The 21389-nt window shown below is 37.2% G+C and overlaps 1 protein-coding gene across 1 annotated transcript; it reads left to right on the top strand.

Moving 5' to 3' along the window:
- Positions 1 to 1285: 1285 nt before the first annotated feature.
- LOC118801710 (leukocyte immunoglobulin-like receptor subfamily A member 6) lies at positions 1286 to 21371 on the top strand (the record flags this gene model as incomplete). The annotated part of the gene is made up of 5 exons (XM_036562075.1): positions 1286 to 1325; positions 5641 to 5676; positions 18861 to 19133; positions 19276 to 19572; positions 21102 to 21371. Coding segments are annotated over exons 1-5 (907 nt in total), but the record flags the coding sequence as incomplete, so codon positions are not given.
- Between the last annotated feature and the right edge of the window lie 18 nt (positions 21372 to 21389).

The following is a 21389-nucleotide window of genomic DNA, read 5'->3' as shown; positions in this document are numbered from 1 at the left end:
GACAGCCCTGTTGAATCTAAACATCATTTAAACAGAACTTTTCCAGCACTGTGAAGATCTCAACAAGCAGCACACTGTGCCACAATGAAAAGAAATTCCAAAATAAAGAAGAGTTATTAAAATGTATAAGTCTTGACAGCCATTTCTAAAGCTCTGGGACTCCAGTGAACCACAGTGCAAGCCATTTTCTCCAAATGGAGAAAAATTGGAAGAGTGATGAATTTTCCCAGAAGTGACAGGCCTACCGACATTCTTCCAAGAGCACAGCAGCAACTCGTCCAGGAATTTACAAAAGAACCCAGATGAACATCTAAGAAATCACAGATGATTCTCATCTCAGAGAAGGTCAGTGTTCATGATTCCACCGTTAGAAAGCAAAATCTCCATAGAAGAGTTGCAAGGCAAAAACACTGTTAATCAAGAAGAAAACTCCTCTCACAATTGCCAAAAACCACCATGATGACTTCCACACCTTTTGGAATAATGTTTCATGGACTGATAAGTTGTAAGTGGAACTTTTTGGTAGACATGAGTCCCATAACATCTGGTGTAAAGCTACAGTATTCTACTAATCACAACATACCAACAGTAAAACATGGTGGTGGTAGTATGATGGTGTAGGGATGCACTGCTACAAGACCTAGACAGCTTGCTATAATTGTTGGAGCCATGAATTCTCCTCTCTACTACAGAACAATACCCAGTCTTCAGTCTGTGATCTGTAGGTCAAGCATAAATAGGTTATGCAACAAGATAAAGACCCATTGCACAAGGGCAATTCCACCTCTGAATGAATTTAAGTTTTGGAGTGGCCTAGTCACAGTCCTGACTTGAACTCAATTGAGTGCTGTTGCAGGACCTTAAAAGGGCAGTTCTTGCTCAAGAACCCACCAAGTTATTATGTTTAGGGGGACAATTACACATAGTTACTATAGGTGTTACAAAACTTAGTTGCTTCAATAAATAAAATGATTTTTTATGAGAATCTGAAACCATTTAGTGACAAATCTGCAAAAATAGAGAAAAAATATGAGGAGGCAAATACTTATACACTGCACTGTAGCTTGGAAGGTCAGAGTAATATGTGAAAACAGTGTTTTAAAGGATGTAAATACTAATCCTTTCATGATTTATGCAGATGTTGGTGCTCAGGAGTTCTTCCTTTGAGTTTTCCTGAAATGTATTGTTTTGTGTCTCTCTCTGTGACGTGTGCTTTGAGTGTAAGAACACAGGAAGTGTTGATCGTTGAACGCATTGTTCAGTCAGTCAGTCAGTCAGTCATTACGGGGACAGTATGGAGTTCAGGTCACTCTCTGTAATACTCTGTGAGTAAATGTTCTCTTTATGTCTTCATTAGAGTGAGAGCTGCTGTATGAAGGTGTTAATATTCAGTCTGAGGGTTCTGAGTGATCAGCTTCTGTGTGATTCAGTAACTGTATGTAGTTCAGATAGTTTACAAGCTTTTTTTATGCTGAAATTTAGAGTTTGGAGAGTTTCATTGCAAAAACATATGAGCTCTACTCTGCATTGTGGGTCATTATCAGTAAACACGTTTTATTTTGACCTTAAGACAGAATGACGTTTTGTATAAACTAGGAAATGAACATTTAATTAAAATAGACAGCTCACATCTGAGTAATTCTTAGTGACATAAAATATCATAGCCTAATCTTAAACTTATTGCTCACTTTTGTAGTGTTGAATGATGATGGCTTTGCTTATGTGTGTTCCTCTTTCAAATTTATTGGATGCAAAATTACATTTTTCAGTTTTTTCATATTCATTTTTTCTTAAGTTAAAGGTTTGTATGATTTTTTTACAAACCTTTCATTTTAGTTTCTGTTAGTCAAACAGCACTTGATCACTTTATCATTGATTTATCAATCAATTATTACAGAATTAAGCAAACCAAAAACACCCCCCTCCCCACCCATCCTCCCTGTACTCCCTTCTGTAATCTGTACTTTACATCACTGACCATACATTAAATAAGACGATGAATAGAATGAGTTAAAAGACAAATTAGAAGAAATTTGCTAGTCTATAAAATGTGTATGTGTACGATTTGCTCCAGTCTTTTCATCACATTAAACAAACATGTCTCCATGTCTGAAGAGTAGATGCTCCAGTGTTACTGATTTTAGCTGCAGCCAGTTCTAACAGTACTATAGTCATGTAGTAAAAACAGTCAGTGTTGTAAATTAAGATCATGTGGTAAATGTTCTCTGTGCAGGGATTCTTTAGGAGATGTTAAACCAGTGATCCATATCTTCCTTTGTTTTCCTGTTAGGGCTGAATTGAAGTGTTCGTTATGCAATAAAACAGCTGGATCCACAGAGATTTCTTTACTAACCGGAGCAGATCATATGTTAGTAACATTTATTCAGAACTCAATCCTCACACTCCTACAACATCTGCAATAATGTTCCCATTTGTTGTTGTGGGTGATGATTACAGTAAGGATTTACAGCAGCTTTTTTTTCCAGTGTAATGTGACTGTTTAAAATAGATCAGTTGGTGATCAGAGTTTGAATACTGATTATTGATCACGATGTGCTCAGGTCTTCATGTCTGGTGTCCATCTTTTACAGGGTGATAATATAAAAGACTTTTACCCCCAAAAGAAAGATTAGCAGGTGACTGTAGCAGTTGTGTTGTGACAGATGAATGTTGTTCCTGATGCTATTACTTTTTCAGTATTATGAGGCAAAGTGTGAACAATTCTGCAGTTTAAGAACACGTCACTAACCTGACATAGACGTTTTCTAAGGACTTTTCTCAAGAACACATTTAAATGAAAACTTAGAAAATTGTTGGTGAATGAGGCCCACTGTGTCCAACCTGTAACATAACAATTCAGTAGATCTTACTGTAATTTCATAATTTAAATATATTTTAAAATATATTTTTAAAATAAGGATAAAAATAATCATTCTTAGCCATTTGAAAAATTATTTTGAAATAGTTTTATGCATGTATATAACAGTGTACAAATATAATTGTCAACAGTTTAGAAAAGTGTACCTGAGCTACATAAATTTGTTTTCTTCTTCTTTAATATCTAATGTTTACAGTAAAGTACAAAATAATTCAGATTTAGTCATAATTTGTCCAGCTGTTGTGATGTGAAAAAGTCACAGTTTGGTGATAATGACTCTTTAAAAAAGTTTTTTTGAAAAATATTCATTCGTTTTTTAAATCTGAAATATTCTGTATCTGGAGTTCTACTGTTCACTGTTGTCAGATCAGAAATGGTGTATTTTATCTGCTCTTGTGCTGGATGTGAAAGCTGGTTTGTGATTTTAGCTGTTGAATGATGATGAACTGATCTGTGTATAATCTGTATGTTCTTTAACCCTCAGTCTTATGCAGTGTTTTATATAGTCTAATCATGTGTTAGTGACAGTATCAGTGGTGGTGGTCAGTGCTGTTGTAGACGTGTTGTGAGACTCTGCAGTGTTTGGTGGTGGTCAGTGCTCTGTGATAAACACACTGATGTGCTGAATTTACTGAAATATAAGGTGAATGTTGCTGCAGTGGGACACTTTCAGAAACATTACTTTCTCCAGCTCAGCAAACCTTTATAAAAAGCTCAACATCTCCATTACAGAAACAGTACAAAGGAAGTACAAACACAGACAGAATGATCTTCTTAGAACCTCTGTTGATCAACTCTGGATGTTTCATGTGATTCTGTTAAAATGGGAGTCAATAGTTACAGTATTGTTAAAATTTACAGTCAGAGTGGGACACTTCATTTCTTAGTCCGGCGGTCCTCAAATTGGTCCTCAGGGGCTCCAGACAGTCCACAGTTTTGCAGACCCTGAGGATGGGTTTGAAAACCATTGCATGCTATGAAAACGCCTAGCTATTTCTGTCATTTAATCTACTGATCTCTGTTAATAACATGGTTTCTCTTCACTGTTGCTGGGACATTCTGTTACTGTAGAGGCAAAGGGGCAGGAAAGTTAGCTCAAAGCACACACACACACAACACACACACACACACACACACACACACACACAAACACACACACACACACAAAGTACCCTTCTGGGTTGCAGGGTGGGGAAAGCTGGAGCCTATCCCAGCATTCATTGGGTAGATGGCAGGATACAACCTGGACAGGTTGCCAGTCCATCACTGGGCAGAGCTCAAAACAATAAATAATAATATAAAATAATAAAGTAAACCTCAGAAAGTTGAAGTCTGTATATATTGATGTCAGCCTGTATGTCCTTTTGTTCTATTCCTTAATTAATCAACAATCATGTTTTAAATGTTTTAATGACTTTTTTGTTGTGCTCACACAGTAACTCCTCCTTTGGAGCCTCACCAAATTCTCACAATAGACTACCAGCGAGACGCTCAGTGAAAGGTTTAAGAACATTGTTTAATGATTTATTTTGTAATATGTATGAAAACTATGTTTATGCCTGATATCTGAGTGTCTATGGAAGAAATTCTCAAACCAAAGTTGTAGATGTAGACATGTAGATATATATATATATTTTTTTTCCCCCACAAATAACTTTCTTAAAAATCACAGATCTGTCTGGACAACTTTGGTTTGAGAATTTCTTCCATAGACACTCAGATATCAGGCATAAACATGTTTTTATATTTAAGCCCACTTAAAATGACTTACAGACTGCCCCAGTTTAACAGTAATACTCTCTCTCACTTTGATAATATGTTGGTAAAGTGGGCCAAATAACACAAAGGAAAACATTCTTAACTTTGAATGTGCACTCATATAACAAGATTTTATTCTGAATTATTATCATTTTTAGTTGTTTATTTATCAATAAATTTTGCACAGCAAAAATGGCAGCTGGCAATTTCAAATTATATAAAAAATAAAAAACAAAATAAAAAAACAAAAAACACAACAAAAACAAAACAATGTTTTTGTTCCAGTGATGACCTGTATAGTTTATAAATCCTACATCACTTATTTCTTTACCATGTTTTTAAACTTTACATGTTAACCTCACCACCTTAACACTTTACTTTCAAAGTTTGAACTCAGTTATGACTTTATATCATTTATGTATTTACACATGAAAAATATATACACAAGCTTAATTGTCCCCCTTTAATAATCTCTCTATTACATCAGCACAGTTTAGTCAGGTCACTCTCTGTAATACTCTGTGAGTAAATGTTCTCTGTATGTCTTCATTAGAGTGAGAGCTGCTGTATAAAGTAGTTAATATGCCTCTCTGTGTTTAAGTAACTGTGTGTAGTTCAGGAGGATGTGTTTAGGCACTGGCACTAAATTGGTGAAGGGGCACAGGAATGACTTGTTTTTAAAGTGATTTAATGTATGCAAAAATAGCAGTAGCTGCGTAAATTAAAACGCACCGTGTGCTCACTGAGAACAGTGTCTGATGGTTTACAGCGGTGCTGTATCTGTATCTGTGTGTGAGCGACATGGAACGTGTTGCTTTTCATTTTGGTGCTTAGAGTCATATGAAAAAGTTTGAACACATTACAGCATGATAACTGTAACTTTTTTCACTTAGTTTTAGGTTTGAGTTGCTGTACTGGCCTTTCAGCCTCATTAAATCTGTCTGTAATAACAGCTAATATTTCATAATAATGCATCACATCCTCTGTTTCTGTCTCTACTTTAGTGCTGACTGTCCTCATCCACAGTGGACAAACTCAAGGTAAATCATTCACATATGCATGTACTGAAATATTTTATTTGCATTAATAAACATTTGTACATACAAATTAAACCTTTCCCTTAATAAATGACTAAAAAAGTGGCTCAAATCAGTGAAGTCACAAGTGTTAACATGTTTATTGCCAGTTTGAGATCAGTGCAATAGTAAATTAAGCTGATCATGTTGGTGTTAGTAAATCAGTGTGGATCAAAGATGTTTTTCTTTTAGGGATAAATGTTTGTTGTTGAGTGTTTACAGATCAACCAAAGGTTATAATTAAAGAAACTTCAGGGCAGAAAGAAATATTCATAGGAAAAACTGTCACTCTAAAATGTGAAGTAAGGGGAGGAGGAGACTCTGTGTGGTCTTACTGCTGGTTTAAGGATGGAGTAGAAGTTCAGCCCTCTGAAGATCAAAGGTTTACAGTGACAGCAAATGACAGTTTCTATTGACCAAGTAATAATTCTTAGACTCTAAGAGACTTTTCATTTATTATTATTATTATTATTATTATTATTACAGCCTTTTTTTCCTTTTAAACCTCACAAGAGTCAAGGGTTCCTCTACATGTCTGTGTAATGTTTGGTAAAGCCAAATAAGACAGATGCAAAGAGAGAATTTCAACAACTTGAAGTCTAAATGTTTACATTTTATATGTACAAATGTTTAAATAATACATTTTCTGTTATATTGATAAATATTCACTGACTGATCAGTTTATTAGGTACTCCTACCACAGGTACCTACACTCAGTAGCCATTTTATCAGAAACACTTACCATATAGGTACTCTTTAGATGGGGCTGGTAAACTGGACAGAAACAGAGGGGCTACAGTCAGTAACTATAGACTACAAAGTGCACCTATATAGTAGGTGTTTCAGAAAATCTCTGGTAAGTGGCCACTCAGTTTACACAGCAGAGGTAACTTATTACTGTCGTCTATTATGATCACTATTAACAAAGTGGTTGTGTTTGAAATATTTATAAATCACTTTATTCTTTTACTTTAAGCAGAACATAAACCAGCTGTGATGGTGTTTCACAGCTGTGTCTACAGTGCAGGCACTATTGCTCAGAGCTGTGGATCAAGCAGAGTAAACCATGTTGCGGGCTCAAGGAACAAGGCCTTACGATTTTTGAATACTGACACTTTAATTAGGAGACGAGGAGATCTGCAAAACATACAGAAATACCTTTCAATAGGGACAATGGCTCACTCTGCACCTCGCATTACTCTCTGCACAGAGATTCTGAAGCAATTTACTCACACACTTAGTTTTTTCTACTAAATAATATTTCCTCTATGTTTTAAAGATTGTTTAAGACCATGAAACTAAAGACACAACCGTTCAGTAACACAATATCACTCAAGAGTTCTAAAATGGTGACCCAGCAAAGCGAACTATGAATTACCCCAGTCAGTACATCAAAACAGGCTCATTGTTCAGTTTCTACCATGCTAGCTTACCAAGAGCTCTAAACTCCAGCAATATAACAAATATACAATGAAATTCGACACCATACCTTTTGAACAACATAAACAGAGTAATATGCTCACAAATAAACAACAGCTCACCTGCAAAACAAACAGATTGCTGTAATGAGTGATGCATTAATTAGCTGTGATTTGCTAATTATATTCTGTAAGAGACAAGCACTTTGCGCAGTCTTGAGCAGCCTGTCACTGAATTGTAGTGATGAGGTGGAGTTGTTTTTATTTATTTTTTTGATAATTGGCTTTTTTTTTCCATATCTTCTGTTTATCATGTAAAGTTATAATACAGTATGACTGCTGTAAATAAACAGAAATTACTGTCATTTGACACTAAATCTTTTACACTGTAGTATGAGTGGTCTCTACACTCAAAGTAAATGTATTACTTCCACTATAAATATGTAAAAGTTCTGCTTTGCTGCTGTGCTGCATTATTCTTTTATAAAACAAGCTTTAGCCTGATAAATCCTCAGTAATAACAGTTCAGAGCAGGGTGGTCTACTAAGCTGGCTGAGAGCATGGATCAGGACAGATTTGCATAAGACACGTCATGTCGATGTAACTATTAATGAAATGTATTCTTGATAGAAATATGTTTATACAGAAACTGAATAGATTAAATATAAAACAGAACTAATAACTGTGCTGTAATTTTATTATTTTTCTGTTCCACAGTCTCACTGTTTAACAATACAGGCTTATGCATTTTTATTCTTTTGTCATTTACACATATTTACTGATGGAAATAACAGCATATTGTGTCAAACTAGTTTGAAAACATTAGGAACTTTTAGACGAGTTTATGTTTAATTTCACTTCACATAATATTTGGTGGGTTGTGAAATAAATATTACCTGTACATGAGGGTCCTGACCTGAACAAGCTGTGCTTTAAAAGAATGCTGTTGTTATGGAAATGTGATTGGTTAAAACAACAGCAACAATATAAAAGCAAAATTAACAAATAAAATTGCACATTATTATACATCACATTATTGCATCAGAAGAAGTACAGAAACTACAAGAACCGCTCTTTATTACATACACCTGCAGAACAGAGAACTTACAGAACACTGAAACCACAGGAGAGGTCACCACTAGCCACATACATCACCCAGACGGTGACCCCCCCTCACACACAAAACCCACAGCCCCCCACACCAAACAACACAAATAACATGTATACATAACTTAAACTAACAGACAAAACATAAACAACAACATTTAGTCCCTTTACTGGAGGACACACAGTACCATGAGTCTTTGCATGTTGTTATCTGCTTAGCCACACCTGTAGAGTTTCAGGAGGTAGCAGAATGATGCAATACATTATTATTAGTATTAGCATTATTATCAATAAATACATAAAGTACATAATTAATAGATAGATAGATAGATAGATAGATAGATAGATAGATAAAATAAGCACAACATGATAAATCTGAGTGAATCAAACTTAAGAAACCAAAAAGGTTTTTCTCTTTAATTACAAATCTGAAGAAGAGTTATTCTCTGACTTCTCTATCTTTTAATGTGCTATCATTGCAGCACCATTTTCACAGTAAGTACATTTCCTTCTCTTTGACAGTAAACAACACGCATCCTCTGATATTTGCCCAATAGAGTGTACAGTGGTGTGAAAAAGTATTTGCCCCTATCCTAATTTCTTCCATCCTTGCATATTTATCACACTTGAATGTTTCAGATCATCAAACTACTTTTTAATATTACACAATAATAACTCAAGTAAACACAAAAATGCTAAATTTCATTTAGTGAAGGAAAATGCTGTTCAACCTGGCCCTGTGTGAGAAAGCAATTGCTCCTTTAGCTACTAAATTAACCAGTTAACCACATTCAATTAATTATCGGGTTGAATTTCACTAGTCACACCCAGACATAATTACTGCCAGACCTGTTGAATCTAAACATCACTTAAATAGACCCTGTGTGGCAATGTGAAGCAGCTAGAAGGTCTTAAAAAGCAGTATATGATGCTACGTTTTAAAGAGATTCAAATACAGATGCGAAATAAAGTCACTGAACTCTACCAGACTGAAAAGGGTTACAAAGCCATTGCTAAGGCTCTGGGACTCCAGGGAACCACACTGAGAGCCATTATTTACAAATGGAAAAAAAAAACTTGAAACGGTGGTGAACCTTCCCAGGAGTGGCTGGCCTATCAAAATTTCACCAAGATCACATTGATGACTCATTCAGGAGGTCCCAAACGAACCCAGAAGAATACGTACATGACGTCACTGGGGCTGCCGAGGTCAGGTTCGCTAAAGCTCAGTGGTGACCCTGTGCGCACATGTAAAATGCTTTATATCCTATTTATAAATCAGCTAAATAAAATGCTCAGAAAATATTTTAAAAGAGACCCCCGCTCATTTGAAGACCCCTGCTCTATATAAACTTAAATATGGAGGTTTTCAGACAATTTTAGTCCAAAATTTAGCACAGAAAAAATAAAACACTGAAACAACCTTAAAACAGCACAAATTTTTATTTTATTTTATTTTATTCCCAGCATGTTTAAATTCAGCAAATAAACATTAATTGTGCGCTAAATGCACATAAGTGTGTTCTCTGGGGGGCGCTAGTGAGCTGGTCATGGAGTAGGCTGTGTATTTGGCGTGCACTGCTAAAATTCGATATAAAATTATATATTCGGCACCTTTGGCTCAGCAAAACGTACAGAATATATTCCTAAGTTTATCATCTTTCATTGTTCATTCGTCTTCTTTGATATTGACGCGTACATGGCCAAGAATTTGCGTCAATACACGTACACGGGGAGGAGCATCACTAACGGGCCTAGCGACTCGCCGCCGTCAGCTAAGCAGTCTGACATGGCGGACACGAAAGCCGAGATTCTTTCCTCTCTAAAAGGGGACATTTCCGCACTTCTCAGGTCAGAGCTACAGTCTTCTCTGGCTGCCGAACTCGATGGTGTGCCGCGGCCTATCGTGGCTAACCTGGACTACCACTAAGATTTCATTGAGATTCTTCGCCGTGCCAGAGAAGCAGGACCCTTGTAGTTCAGCCAGTGTGGTGCGCACCAGAGCCGCTTTCATGTGATGGCATTCGCTACGGCGTTCTCCATCCAGCCAGGCTCCGCATCACGCACAACGGAATAGAAAAGGACTTTCGGGATCCCGCGGAGGCAATGGCTTATGTGAAGGCGAATGTGCTGTAAGGTGGATGAACACAACAGGTTTGGTGTAGGGTTACTTCACTAGAGAGACACATTTAATTTCATATTTCTTAGAATAGTCGTGATGTAAAACAAGCGCAGCTACAGCCAATCTGTTTTCTAATAACCTTCAGTTGTGTTTACAAGAAAGAACAAATGTTTATAATTTAGATTGCTTACCTTACTGTATGTACTCTGACCCGGTGTCTACATTAGACAATTAATAGCTAAAGGTGCCCCTCAGTTTAATATGTATAGCAGAGGGGCCTGTTAATCTAGGCCTCGCCAGTACAAGCGCTTAATGTGTGGATATTTTCTCATGGGGTTGTTGGGTCACCCTGTTCTTGTAGGTGACAAGCGTTGGGTTTGTGCTGCACCAGAAGCGGCTTAATCTATCTGCAGGTTGTCAGGTAACGTTTGCGAGTTGGAATGTTAAGTCTCTAAATCATCCAGTTAAACGTAGCAAAGTGCTATTACATCTGAAGCAACTTAAGGTGGGAATCACCTTCCTTCAGGAAACTCGCTTGCGTACATTTGATCATTTTAGATTGAGAGGAGGCTGGATAGGCCAGTCATTTCACTCTAACTTTCACTATAAATCTATAAATAACTTCCTCTCCCGTCTAAAAAACATAGACTCATATCATCTTATCTGGGGAGGAGATATAAACTGTGTACTGTCACCATCTCTAGATCGTAGTTCATCTAACATCATAACTCAAACTAAATCAGCTCATACAATTAAATTATTTCTTGGCACATATTGAATATCTGATGTTCGGTGATTTCTTTATCTAGGAGCTACTCTCTTTTTTTTTTTTCACAGGTTCACAAAACATACTCATGTATAGACAATTTTTTTGACAGAAAACTTCTTCCTTTAGTGAGTGACTGTGAATATCACGCAATAGTAATTTCTGATCACGCCCCATTACTCATGACCCTATGTTTACCAACTGAATGTGATAACTAATGCCCATGGTGTCTGAACACGCTACTGCTCTCGGATGAGACTTTTGTTAACTGTGTATCAAATGATATAGCCACCTTTCTACGATACAGTAAGACACCTGGAATGTCCGCTTCAGTCATATCGGAATCAACGAAGGCTGGTAATGGAGTAGGCTGTGTGTCCCCAGCCCCAGGACCAGATGGGTTTCCGAGTGAATCAAAAAAAAAAATAATCGCTAAGGATCTAGTCCCTGTCTTGATTTCTGTATTTGAAGAATAATTTATTTCTGGCTCTTTACCTCCAACTATGCATCAAGCAGTCATATCTCTCATTCCTAAAAAAGATAAAAATCCTTGACAATGTGGCTCTTACCGCCCCAGTTCACTCTTAAATGCGGATAGCAAGATACTTGCTAAGATGTTGGCTGGCAGACTAGAGACAGTTTTACCCTCCATAATATCCGATGATCAGACAGGATTTATTAAAAACGGTGCTCCTTTTTTAACACATGTCGGCTTCTTAATATTCTCTATGATCCCTCTCCATCCGATATCCCAGAGATAGTAATATGACTTGATGCAGAGAAAGCATTTGATCGGGTGCAGTGGGATTCTCTTTTTTACACATTAAAACGATACAGATTTGGCCCAAAGTTCATGAGCTGGATCAAAGTTCTCTACTCGCTTCCTTTAGCAGCAGTCTGTACAAATAATAATCTATCCCCTTTTTTCCGTTATACCGTGGAACTAGACAGGGCTGCCCCTTATCACTTATCACTTTTATTTGCCATAATGATTGAACCACTAGCAACAGCATTGCACGATGAGATCTCTATTATGGGTATATAGAGGGGGGGCTCAAAACATAGAGTATCCCTATACGCTGACGATATGCTCCTATATTTATCTGATCCCCTTGTTAGTCTGCCTAAATTGCTTAATTTATTGGAGATCTGTAGTGTAATATCTGGCTATAAAGTTAATTTGGAAAAAAGTGAGCTTGTACCCATAAATGCAGCTTCTCAGAAGATTACCTATAGTTCCTTCCCATTTAAGATAAACACAGATAAATGTAAATACTGAGGGGTCTGGATTACACATAAGTTTAAAAACCTTTATGATGCTAATTTATTTTACTTATTACTTATAGCGTGTCTCAGGAAAGATCTTGAGCATTGGAATTTACTTCCTTTATCTTTAGGGGGTAGAGTTACTACTATTAAAATGAATGTGTTGCCTAGATTTTCATACTTGTTTCAACGTCTCCCCATTTTTCTGACAAAATAATTTTTTATTTATTTAAACAAATTGATATCTGGTTTTCTCTGGAGTAATAAAAACCCCAGAATACGCAAAGATGCACTACAACGACATCGTCGGCATGGTGGACTATCCTTGCCAAATTATCAATATTATTCCTGGGCCTCTAATATTAGGGCTTTACTCTATTGGATTAATAGTCCCAATGATCAGATTATTCCCAAGTGGTTATCAATGGAAAGTGCATCCTGTAGCCATACCTCACTGCACGTGCTACTCTGCTCAAGGATGCCTCTGTCTGAGCCCGTGTCTACTTATTCCTCAAATCCCATTGTGAAACATTCCTTTAAGGTTTGGTCACAGTTTAGGAGGGCTTTTTCACTTAACAAATTTTCTATTTACAGCCCAATAACGAAAAATAATATGTTTATCCCCTCTGTTGCTGATAGTGCCTTCAAATGTTGGCTTGAGAAAGGAATCAGAATAGTTAAAGACCTGTTTGTTGAGGATACTTTTATATCTTTTGAACAACTTAGAACACGTTTTAATATTCCTCAATCACATTTTTTAAATACAGCTTGTTAGTTTTATATCATCAAGCTATTCGCAATTTCCATCATTGCCACCTCACTCCATTTTAGATATCATATTGAAAACCAGCCCACGAAGAAATAAGGAATGCATCGGTGTGGTGTACTCTCTGCTTAATTCATATAATTTGTAGCCTCTAACTTTATTGAAACAACAGTGGGAGGAGGAACTTGACACTTAGATTTCAACGGAGATGTGGCAAGATATTTTGATGGAATACACTCCTCTTCAATTTGTTTAAGGCACACCATCATCCATCTTAAAAGAGTCCATCGTCTACATTGGTCCAAGGTTAGGCTGCCTAAATTTAGTCTGTTGATTCTATGTGTGACAGGTGTAAAATAGAACCAGCCACTCTCTCATCTGATTTGGTCCTGTCTAAAATTAACTATATTCTGGCAGTCAATATTGGCTTTCCTCTCAAGTGTCTTTAAGAGATCATTGCTCATCTCCCATTACAGCAATATTTGGAGTGACTTCACAGGAGTCTCACATAGATAACCCTGCCAAAAGGGCGATTGCTTTTGCCACTCTCTTAGCCAGGCAGCTTATTCTACTGAAATGGATGGAAGAGTTCCCACCCACCTTCAAATACTGGATAAGGGATTTAATGCATTATGTGAGTCTAGAAAAATGCTACTCTGTGACTGGTTGATGGAAAAAAAAGAAGTGTGTTCTCTGTAGAGGATGTTAATTAGTAACTAATCGTAGCTAATAAGTAACTAATCAGGAACTAAGCAGGAATGAATGAGTAGTGCTGCATTGACACGTAAGCAACTACCAAGGACTACTAGTTAACTACTCAGTAGGTGATGGTGAACTAATGATTAGGGTAGTTCACTATTAACTAAACAATAACTACTGAATCTCACAGAGAATTAATTAGCAACTATAGTTTCTTAGAATAACTACTCATAAATTACTGATCAATTCAACATTAATTGCTCAATAGCGAAGTCTTACAAGTTTCCCGGTGAACTGCTAACTGATGTAGTGTATTCCAACACTTCTAACAGTAGTGAAATACACTACACAGTGTGCAGTCTCTACAATATAATGGATTATATCCTCCATTTCTATTCACAGAAACAGGTATCCTCAGAGAAAGCTGAGGGGAACACAGAAAACACGACACTGTACTGACTGATGTCGTCAGTTTGCACATCAGCCTACAAATGGCACAACTGCTAAAACACTGCAGTGCTCAGTAGACCAGTCTGCTTACCTCTCATCTTTAGAAAAGAAAACACCATTCTTTTCTGCAGGAGCGTGTGTGCCAGTGTTTCTTCTGAAGAGTAATTCTTCTTTAAAGTCCTCTTGAGGGCAGGGTCAGTTGAAGAGATGGCTCACGGAAATATCTGACTGTGTATGTGTCCTGCCTTCAAATTCACTTGGTTCTAAATATTACCAAGTGATTATGTAATTACTTGTTTTTAATTGTAATTAATTGTTACTTGTAATTAATTGTTTATTACTATTTTTTGTACTATAGTACATTATTTCTTTAGAGGATTTTATTTCTAATGTATGTCACTTTATAATGCTGTTCCTGATTTTCATGAACTCCTAAGTTAATTAATGATGAGTTAATATGTGTTTCATTTTATAATACTGTTCCTGACCATCATTAACTCCTAGTTCATTAATAGTGAGTTACCATGTGTTTCACTTTATAATACTGGTCCAGATCATTATGAACTACTAGTTCATTAGTTATGACTTACCCTGTTTTTCACTTTATAATACTGTTCCTGATCATCATTAACTCCTAATGAAGACCACAGTAACAACATGTTCATTAATAATGAGTTACCATGTGTTTCAATTTATACTGTTCCTGATCATCATTAAATCCTAGTTCATTAATAATGAGTTACCATGTGTTTCACTTTATATTGTATCATCATGAACTCCTAATGAAGAACAGCAACACCTCATTCATTATCTAACAGACAGTAATTACATAATCACTTGGTAATATTTAGAACCAAGTGAATTTGAAGGCAGGACACATACACAGTCAGATATTTCCATGAGCCCTCTCTTCAACTGACCCTGCCCTCAAGAGGACTTTAAAGGAGAACTACTGTTCAGAAGAAACACTGGCACACACGCTCCTGCAAAAAAGAATGGTGTTTTCTTTTCTAAAGATGAGAGGTAAGCAGACTGGCCTATTGAATACTGTAGTGTTTTAGCAGTTGTGCCATTTGTAGGCTGATGTGCAAATTGGTTCACACTGCCAAATATGAAGATGTGCATTAGCCTTTTAAGGTTTCTGATCAAAACAAACACATGAGGGACATCAGTCAGTACAGTGTGGTGTGATGCCCCCAGCCTTCTCTGAGGACACCTGTTTCTGTGAACAGAAATGGAGGATACCATCCATTATATTGTAGCACACTGTGTAGTGTATTTCACTACTTGTAGAAGTGTTGGAATACACTACATCAGTTAGCAGTTCACCAAGAACCTTGTAAGACTCCGCTATTGAGCAATTAATGTTGAATTGATCAGTAATTTATGAGTAGTTATTCTAAGAAACCATAGTTGCTAAGTAATTCTCTGTGAGATTCAGTAGTTATTGTTTAGTTAATAGTGAACTACCCTAATCATTAGTTCACCATCACCTACTGAGTAGTTAACTAGTAGTCCTTGGTAGTTACTTAAGTGTTAATGCAGCACTACTCATTCATTCCTGCTTAGTTCCTGATTAGTTACTTATTAACTATGAAACATTTGTGAAGTGTTAACCTTATTTTCACTTAGAAGATTAATAAAAATGTGACATTTGTCCAGGGGATCACAGATCACAAACTTTTACGCACAAATGCATCAATTTTGTTTTTGAATCAGACTGTATTTGTATTTTAACAGGTGGTTTAGTTTTTAATCAGTGTTCAGTAGAGCTGGGCGATATGGCCAAAAACATTATCACGATAAACAAAATTCATATAGTTCGATATTTCTTTCACGTTTGAAGGCTGATTTTGCTCCTGGGTGGTTAATTGTGGTTTTAAACTATTATTTATGGTCCGATCATGACAAACACTGGCAAACAGTGGAACATTTCACTAATCTGTCATGGAAGAGTGGGAGAAAGTGTCTGAGCTGTTTTTATCAGCTTGAAAAGCACAGCTGCAATTTTTGTAATAGTCATAATTTAAGAAAGAAAACAGATTATTTTTAGCTGTCTGGCGACGAGCGCTCGGCTACCCCGTTACAAATACTAAACAAGTGGCCAACAACAGTGCTAAACTCTTTAGTTTCTCAACAATGACAACTCGGTTCGGTAGGTCACTGCTGTCACTCCTACCACATCCATGTCAGAGCATATCACAGTATTCAGACAGCAGCTAGCGACGACTGGGTTTCTCTGTTTAAGGGGTGAACCGCAGTATATCTGACACTCGCTGTGTAAAAGCATCATCTGCAGTGTGAATCTCTCACACCAGACAAACAGAGTCCTCCTTTTAGGTATGTTTAAACTGAAAGCGGTGATTTTGTGTCTTGTTTGATCTACCGTATCATCAATTCACCGTGTTGTGCCGAAGCGCTGCTTCAAGTTAGCCAGCAGCTAAAAACAGCTAGCCTGGAAAGACAGCGCTCTCCCGCTCTCCAATGCCTCACAGCTCAGTTTACTTTCGAACATTAACCCACTTCTTTCTTTCACTTTTGTTGCTCGAGAATGCACTAATACTAAAATATGACGGTTTGGCGCTGTAACACAACGCTGCAGACGTGACTTAACACCGCTAAAGGTGTTAGGAGGCACGGAAAGAGGTGAGTTCACTGTAGGTCAGTACAGTTACACCACTGACCTCGTCACTCACACTCGGTCACAGGAGAGCAGATCGCCGATAACATCCACTCAAACAGGGACTGTATAACTCCGCGTTTCAGATGTTGCTGAAGTATATTTGGCGACCCTTTTTTTACTCGTGGCCCCCTCCCTCTCTAATCAAGTCGAAAAATTCGGAAGTGCGCCCTCTCCTGGCGACAGCAGAGTAGTTTCGCCTTCCTTGCAGTAGAAAACGCCTCCAGGGCTTTCGCTGAACGTGGAAGTGTGAGAATGGTGTATTATATCGAACATTTATCGAACCTGTCTTATCGCTCTATCGAGGAAAAGATATATCGCGATACTTATCGTTATTGTTTTACCGCCCAGCCCTAGTGTTCAGTATTTTCTTGTGTTCCTAATGTCTCACCTTTTCACCTGGTTTCTGATGAGCATCTTCAGAATATGCAGATTATAACTGTCCAAAAACAAACAAACAAAAAACCTGGACCAACAGAAATGATCTGAAACGTAAAACTGCATTACGTTAACTTACATTAAAGGTGAAGAATATTGTTGTATTAACCTGTTTAGTTACCATTGTGGAGATACTTGCTTGTTTGTTTTTTGGACAGTGACTGTGTGATGATGACCACGACCGAGTCACCATCACCAGACAAGTTCTGCGAGGCCACACCTCCTCACTGGAAAAGACAACTGACAACGGACTTTGAGATGACGATGTATAAGGACGCGATTATTCATTTAAATGTCTCCGTAAAGAGAGTGTACATATCAGATCGGGCAGCTTAAACTTTCACTTTTAAAACACGTTAAATGATAAAACTCAAACATCTAACTCGGTACACTAACAAACCAGGAGGAAAACATAAAAGAGGACGATAAAGAACCCGTGTACTTACCTTCAGACCCCCGGGGGAAGAAATTCAAAAGGGTTGAAACCACCCGTTGAAGGCTGAAACCACCTGTTTTCCGCCAGGGTTTTCCTCAGCTCTCCATACGGACTTGTAAACGAGCAAGGCGATTATCACCGCTGAGCGGTACAGTCCGATCGCGTTTGGCGAGAAGAGGAATGCATAAAAGCGATATAGCTTAACTCAGGAAAAGGGGGGGCTTGCTCGAAGCTGGAAAGAGGTGGACTGAGCGGACTAAGTCTTCCTTAAGTGTCCTGCAGACAAATCTATGGACTACAGCCAGAAGTTATTGCTGTCAAGCCCTGAGTTGTGGAGGATGAATAACTTATATAAAGGCAGCATTGAGCCTCGTTTATTTTGTAAATATGTTTCAGTTGTTTGCTCTTTTTGCATTTTACTTTCGTCACTTGTAAATAGTGCACTTATTTGGTGGTTTCAGAGAACTAATAAAAGGCGTGGCTATTAAATTGGAACTCCTAGTGTCCTGGCTTCCCCGCATCTCCCCTTGGGCGCTATGACCACACACAAAAAGTACCACAGACTGTATCTTCGTATTCAGATAATATTTCAGTAATGACATCGTATAAACTGTGTAACACATGATGGATTTAATATGAAAGAGTGTTTGTTTAGTCTGAGTTTTTCTGTAAAAAGAGTTAAAATCAACATCTGCAGTTCATCTGAAACCAGTATTCTCAAACAGACACTTAAGAACCAGTACAGCTCCAGTGTAGTGGATCTCATGTGCACTGCAGATGTTTTTAGACAGTAAAATTACCCAGAATGCATTAATGATAATTAATGATTTCAGAAACTGGTCTGTTCTAAAAGTATAATAATAGTGTGATAATAACAGTTAAAGTGTGGAGGTGTGTTCTGTGAACTACTATTGAAAATGATCATGCTTTATAGTTTACATAGACATAGAAAACATCTTCATCAGAATTATCTGTTCTGAGGATTTCTTTCTCTCCACAGAGAGACCAAAAGCTGTGGTGTTCATACAGCCTGATAAACAGGTGTTTATAGGAGAGACTGTCACTCTCAGATGTGACACACAGGGAGGAGGAGACACTGACTGGCAGCACAGCTGGTTTAAAGATGATTCATCCACTCCTTTCAGTAATGAACAGCAGTACAGAATCAGCTCTGTTACAGAGTCTCACAGTGGAAAATACACCTGTAGAGGAACAGAGAGAGGAACATCACGCTACTCACACACCAGTGATGCTGTTACACTGACTGTATCAGGTGAGTGTGATCATCTCTTCAGCATTCATTAATCTCAGTATCACAGCAACACAGATGAGACCAGATGTTTAGTTTGTGTTTTTATTAATGAAACTGACTCTAAATACTCTGAATATGCGCTGTTGTTCTCTTCTTTCTGTAGATAAACCCAAACCTACACTGACTGTAGAACCAGACAGTCCTGTGTTCAGTGGAGAGTCAGTCACTCTGAAGTGTGAGATTAACACTCGTGATGGATGGACATATCAGTGGTATAAACAGAATAAACAGAGTAGATGGACTGCAGTGTCTCAGTCTGTGTATTACACTGTAAACAGAGACACTCTCACCATCAGAGAAGATGCTGTAATTAATGGAGATCAGTATCAGTGTAGAGGAGAGAGACGTTACAGACCAACATCATCACAGTACAGTAACTCTGTTACACTCACTGTAAAGGGTGAGTTCATTAACATTTATATTTTATGTCTTTTCATGTTGGCCACATATAAACACGTAAGTTAATCAGTCTGTTGGAGACTGTAATGATTCTTCTTTTATGGTGATTCTTTCGGTGATCTGGAACAGTGGTCCCCAAACCTGGTCATGGAGAACCCTTTGATCTGAACACTTTAGCAGTGATGTGGGAAGGTGTTTTACGATGGGCGGCTGAAATTTTAAGCAGCCTAAATGTGGTGTTACAAATTACATCATGCAAAATGATTTCTGTTTTTTTTTCATTTTATTTATTTATTGATTTGGAATTTTGAATAATTTATGCCAAACAAATTGTGTCATTCATCTATAATAAGGTGAGAGGTGACAAGATAAACATCTAACTGACAAATCAAACCACTGATGCACATCCTCTCTCTGCTCTCTGGATGAACTTTATGTAAACAAACTGAGCTTTATGTAAATAAGCTGAGCAGTGACCAGTCAGATCGTTGATTTGTGTAGCAGTAACTGATTGTGTCTTTTAGTCACACAGTGAGATTTACACTGAAACTCTCACAGAGTGGGAGATATAATAGTTAATAAAACTGCATTACTACATTAGGTGATTATTTATGAGTTTAAAATGAATATTAAGCTGCTTTGGGACTCAGAACTGATCTATAACTCTGCACAGACTTTCTCTCTTTGCACCTCAACCTGCGTGTGTTTGAGTGACACTGACTCAAAGCGTCCAACAGTTTTCAGCTCACTGTAATGAAAATACTGCATTCACTTAAACAGAGCAGCTACTGCAGATTTAGAAAATATAAAAACACAAACTCTGCTCTAAAACAAGCTCACACTGAATCTTTACTCCTCTCAGATTAATATAAAGTTTAAAAAGAGCAAAAATGAAAATATTAAGCAAAACAGTAAGTTGTTTTTCTCAAACAAACTTAAACATGGAATTTTCCACCAATTTTAGTGCATAATTTCTATTTTTTGCATTACATAATGGAAAAAACAAAATATTGAAACAATCTTAAAACAGCCCAAGGTTTATGTTTTGTTTTTCTAGTAAGTTAAAATCAGCAAATAAACAGTAATTGTGCATTAAAATGTGCAGAAATGTTTCTCTGTAGAGGATGTGTAACTTATTTTAACTTAGAAAATCAATAAAAATGTTGTTTGTCCAGGGGCATATAAACTTTTACACACAACGGTATCAGTCTTGTTTTTGAAATGAGACTGTATTTGTACCTTAAAGGGTGGTTTACTTTATAATCAGTGTTCAGTCTTTTATTGTGTTCCTAATGTCTCACCTTTACAACTGGTTTCTGCTGAGCATCTTCAGAATATGCAGATTATAACTGTCCAAAAACAAAGGAGGAAAGTATAATAAAAAGTATAATAATAGTGTGATAATAACAGTTAAAGTGTGGAGGTGTGTTGTGAGCTACTATTGAAAATGATCATGCTTTATAGTTTACATAGACATAGAAAACATCTTCATCAGAATTATTTGTTCTGAGGATTTCTTTCTCTCCACAGAGAGACCAAAAGCTGTGGTGTCCATTCAGCCTGATAAACAGGTGTTTATAGGAGAGACTGTCACTCTCAGATGTGACATACAGGGAGAAGGAGACACTGAGTGGGGCTATAGCTGGACTAAGGATGATTACCCATCATACACAATCGGTACAGAACAGGAAGTCAAATACATCTCTGTTGAAAAGTCTCACAGTGGAAAATACACCTGTAAAGGAGCAACACACACATATTACTCACAGATCAGTGATGCTGTTACACTGACTGTATCAGGTGAGTGTGATCATCTCA

This window comes from Colossoma macropomum, unplaced genomic scaffold (assembly GCF_904425465.1).
Source record: "Colossoma macropomum unplaced genomic scaffold, Colossoma_macropomum, whole genome shotgun sequence".
Classification (NCBI taxonomy): domain Eukaryota; kingdom Metazoa; phylum Chordata; class Actinopteri; order Characiformes; family Serrasalmidae; genus Colossoma; species Colossoma macropomum.
Note: the sequence above shows the minus strand (reverse complement) of the source record. Positions and strands in the feature narration are given on the sequence as shown.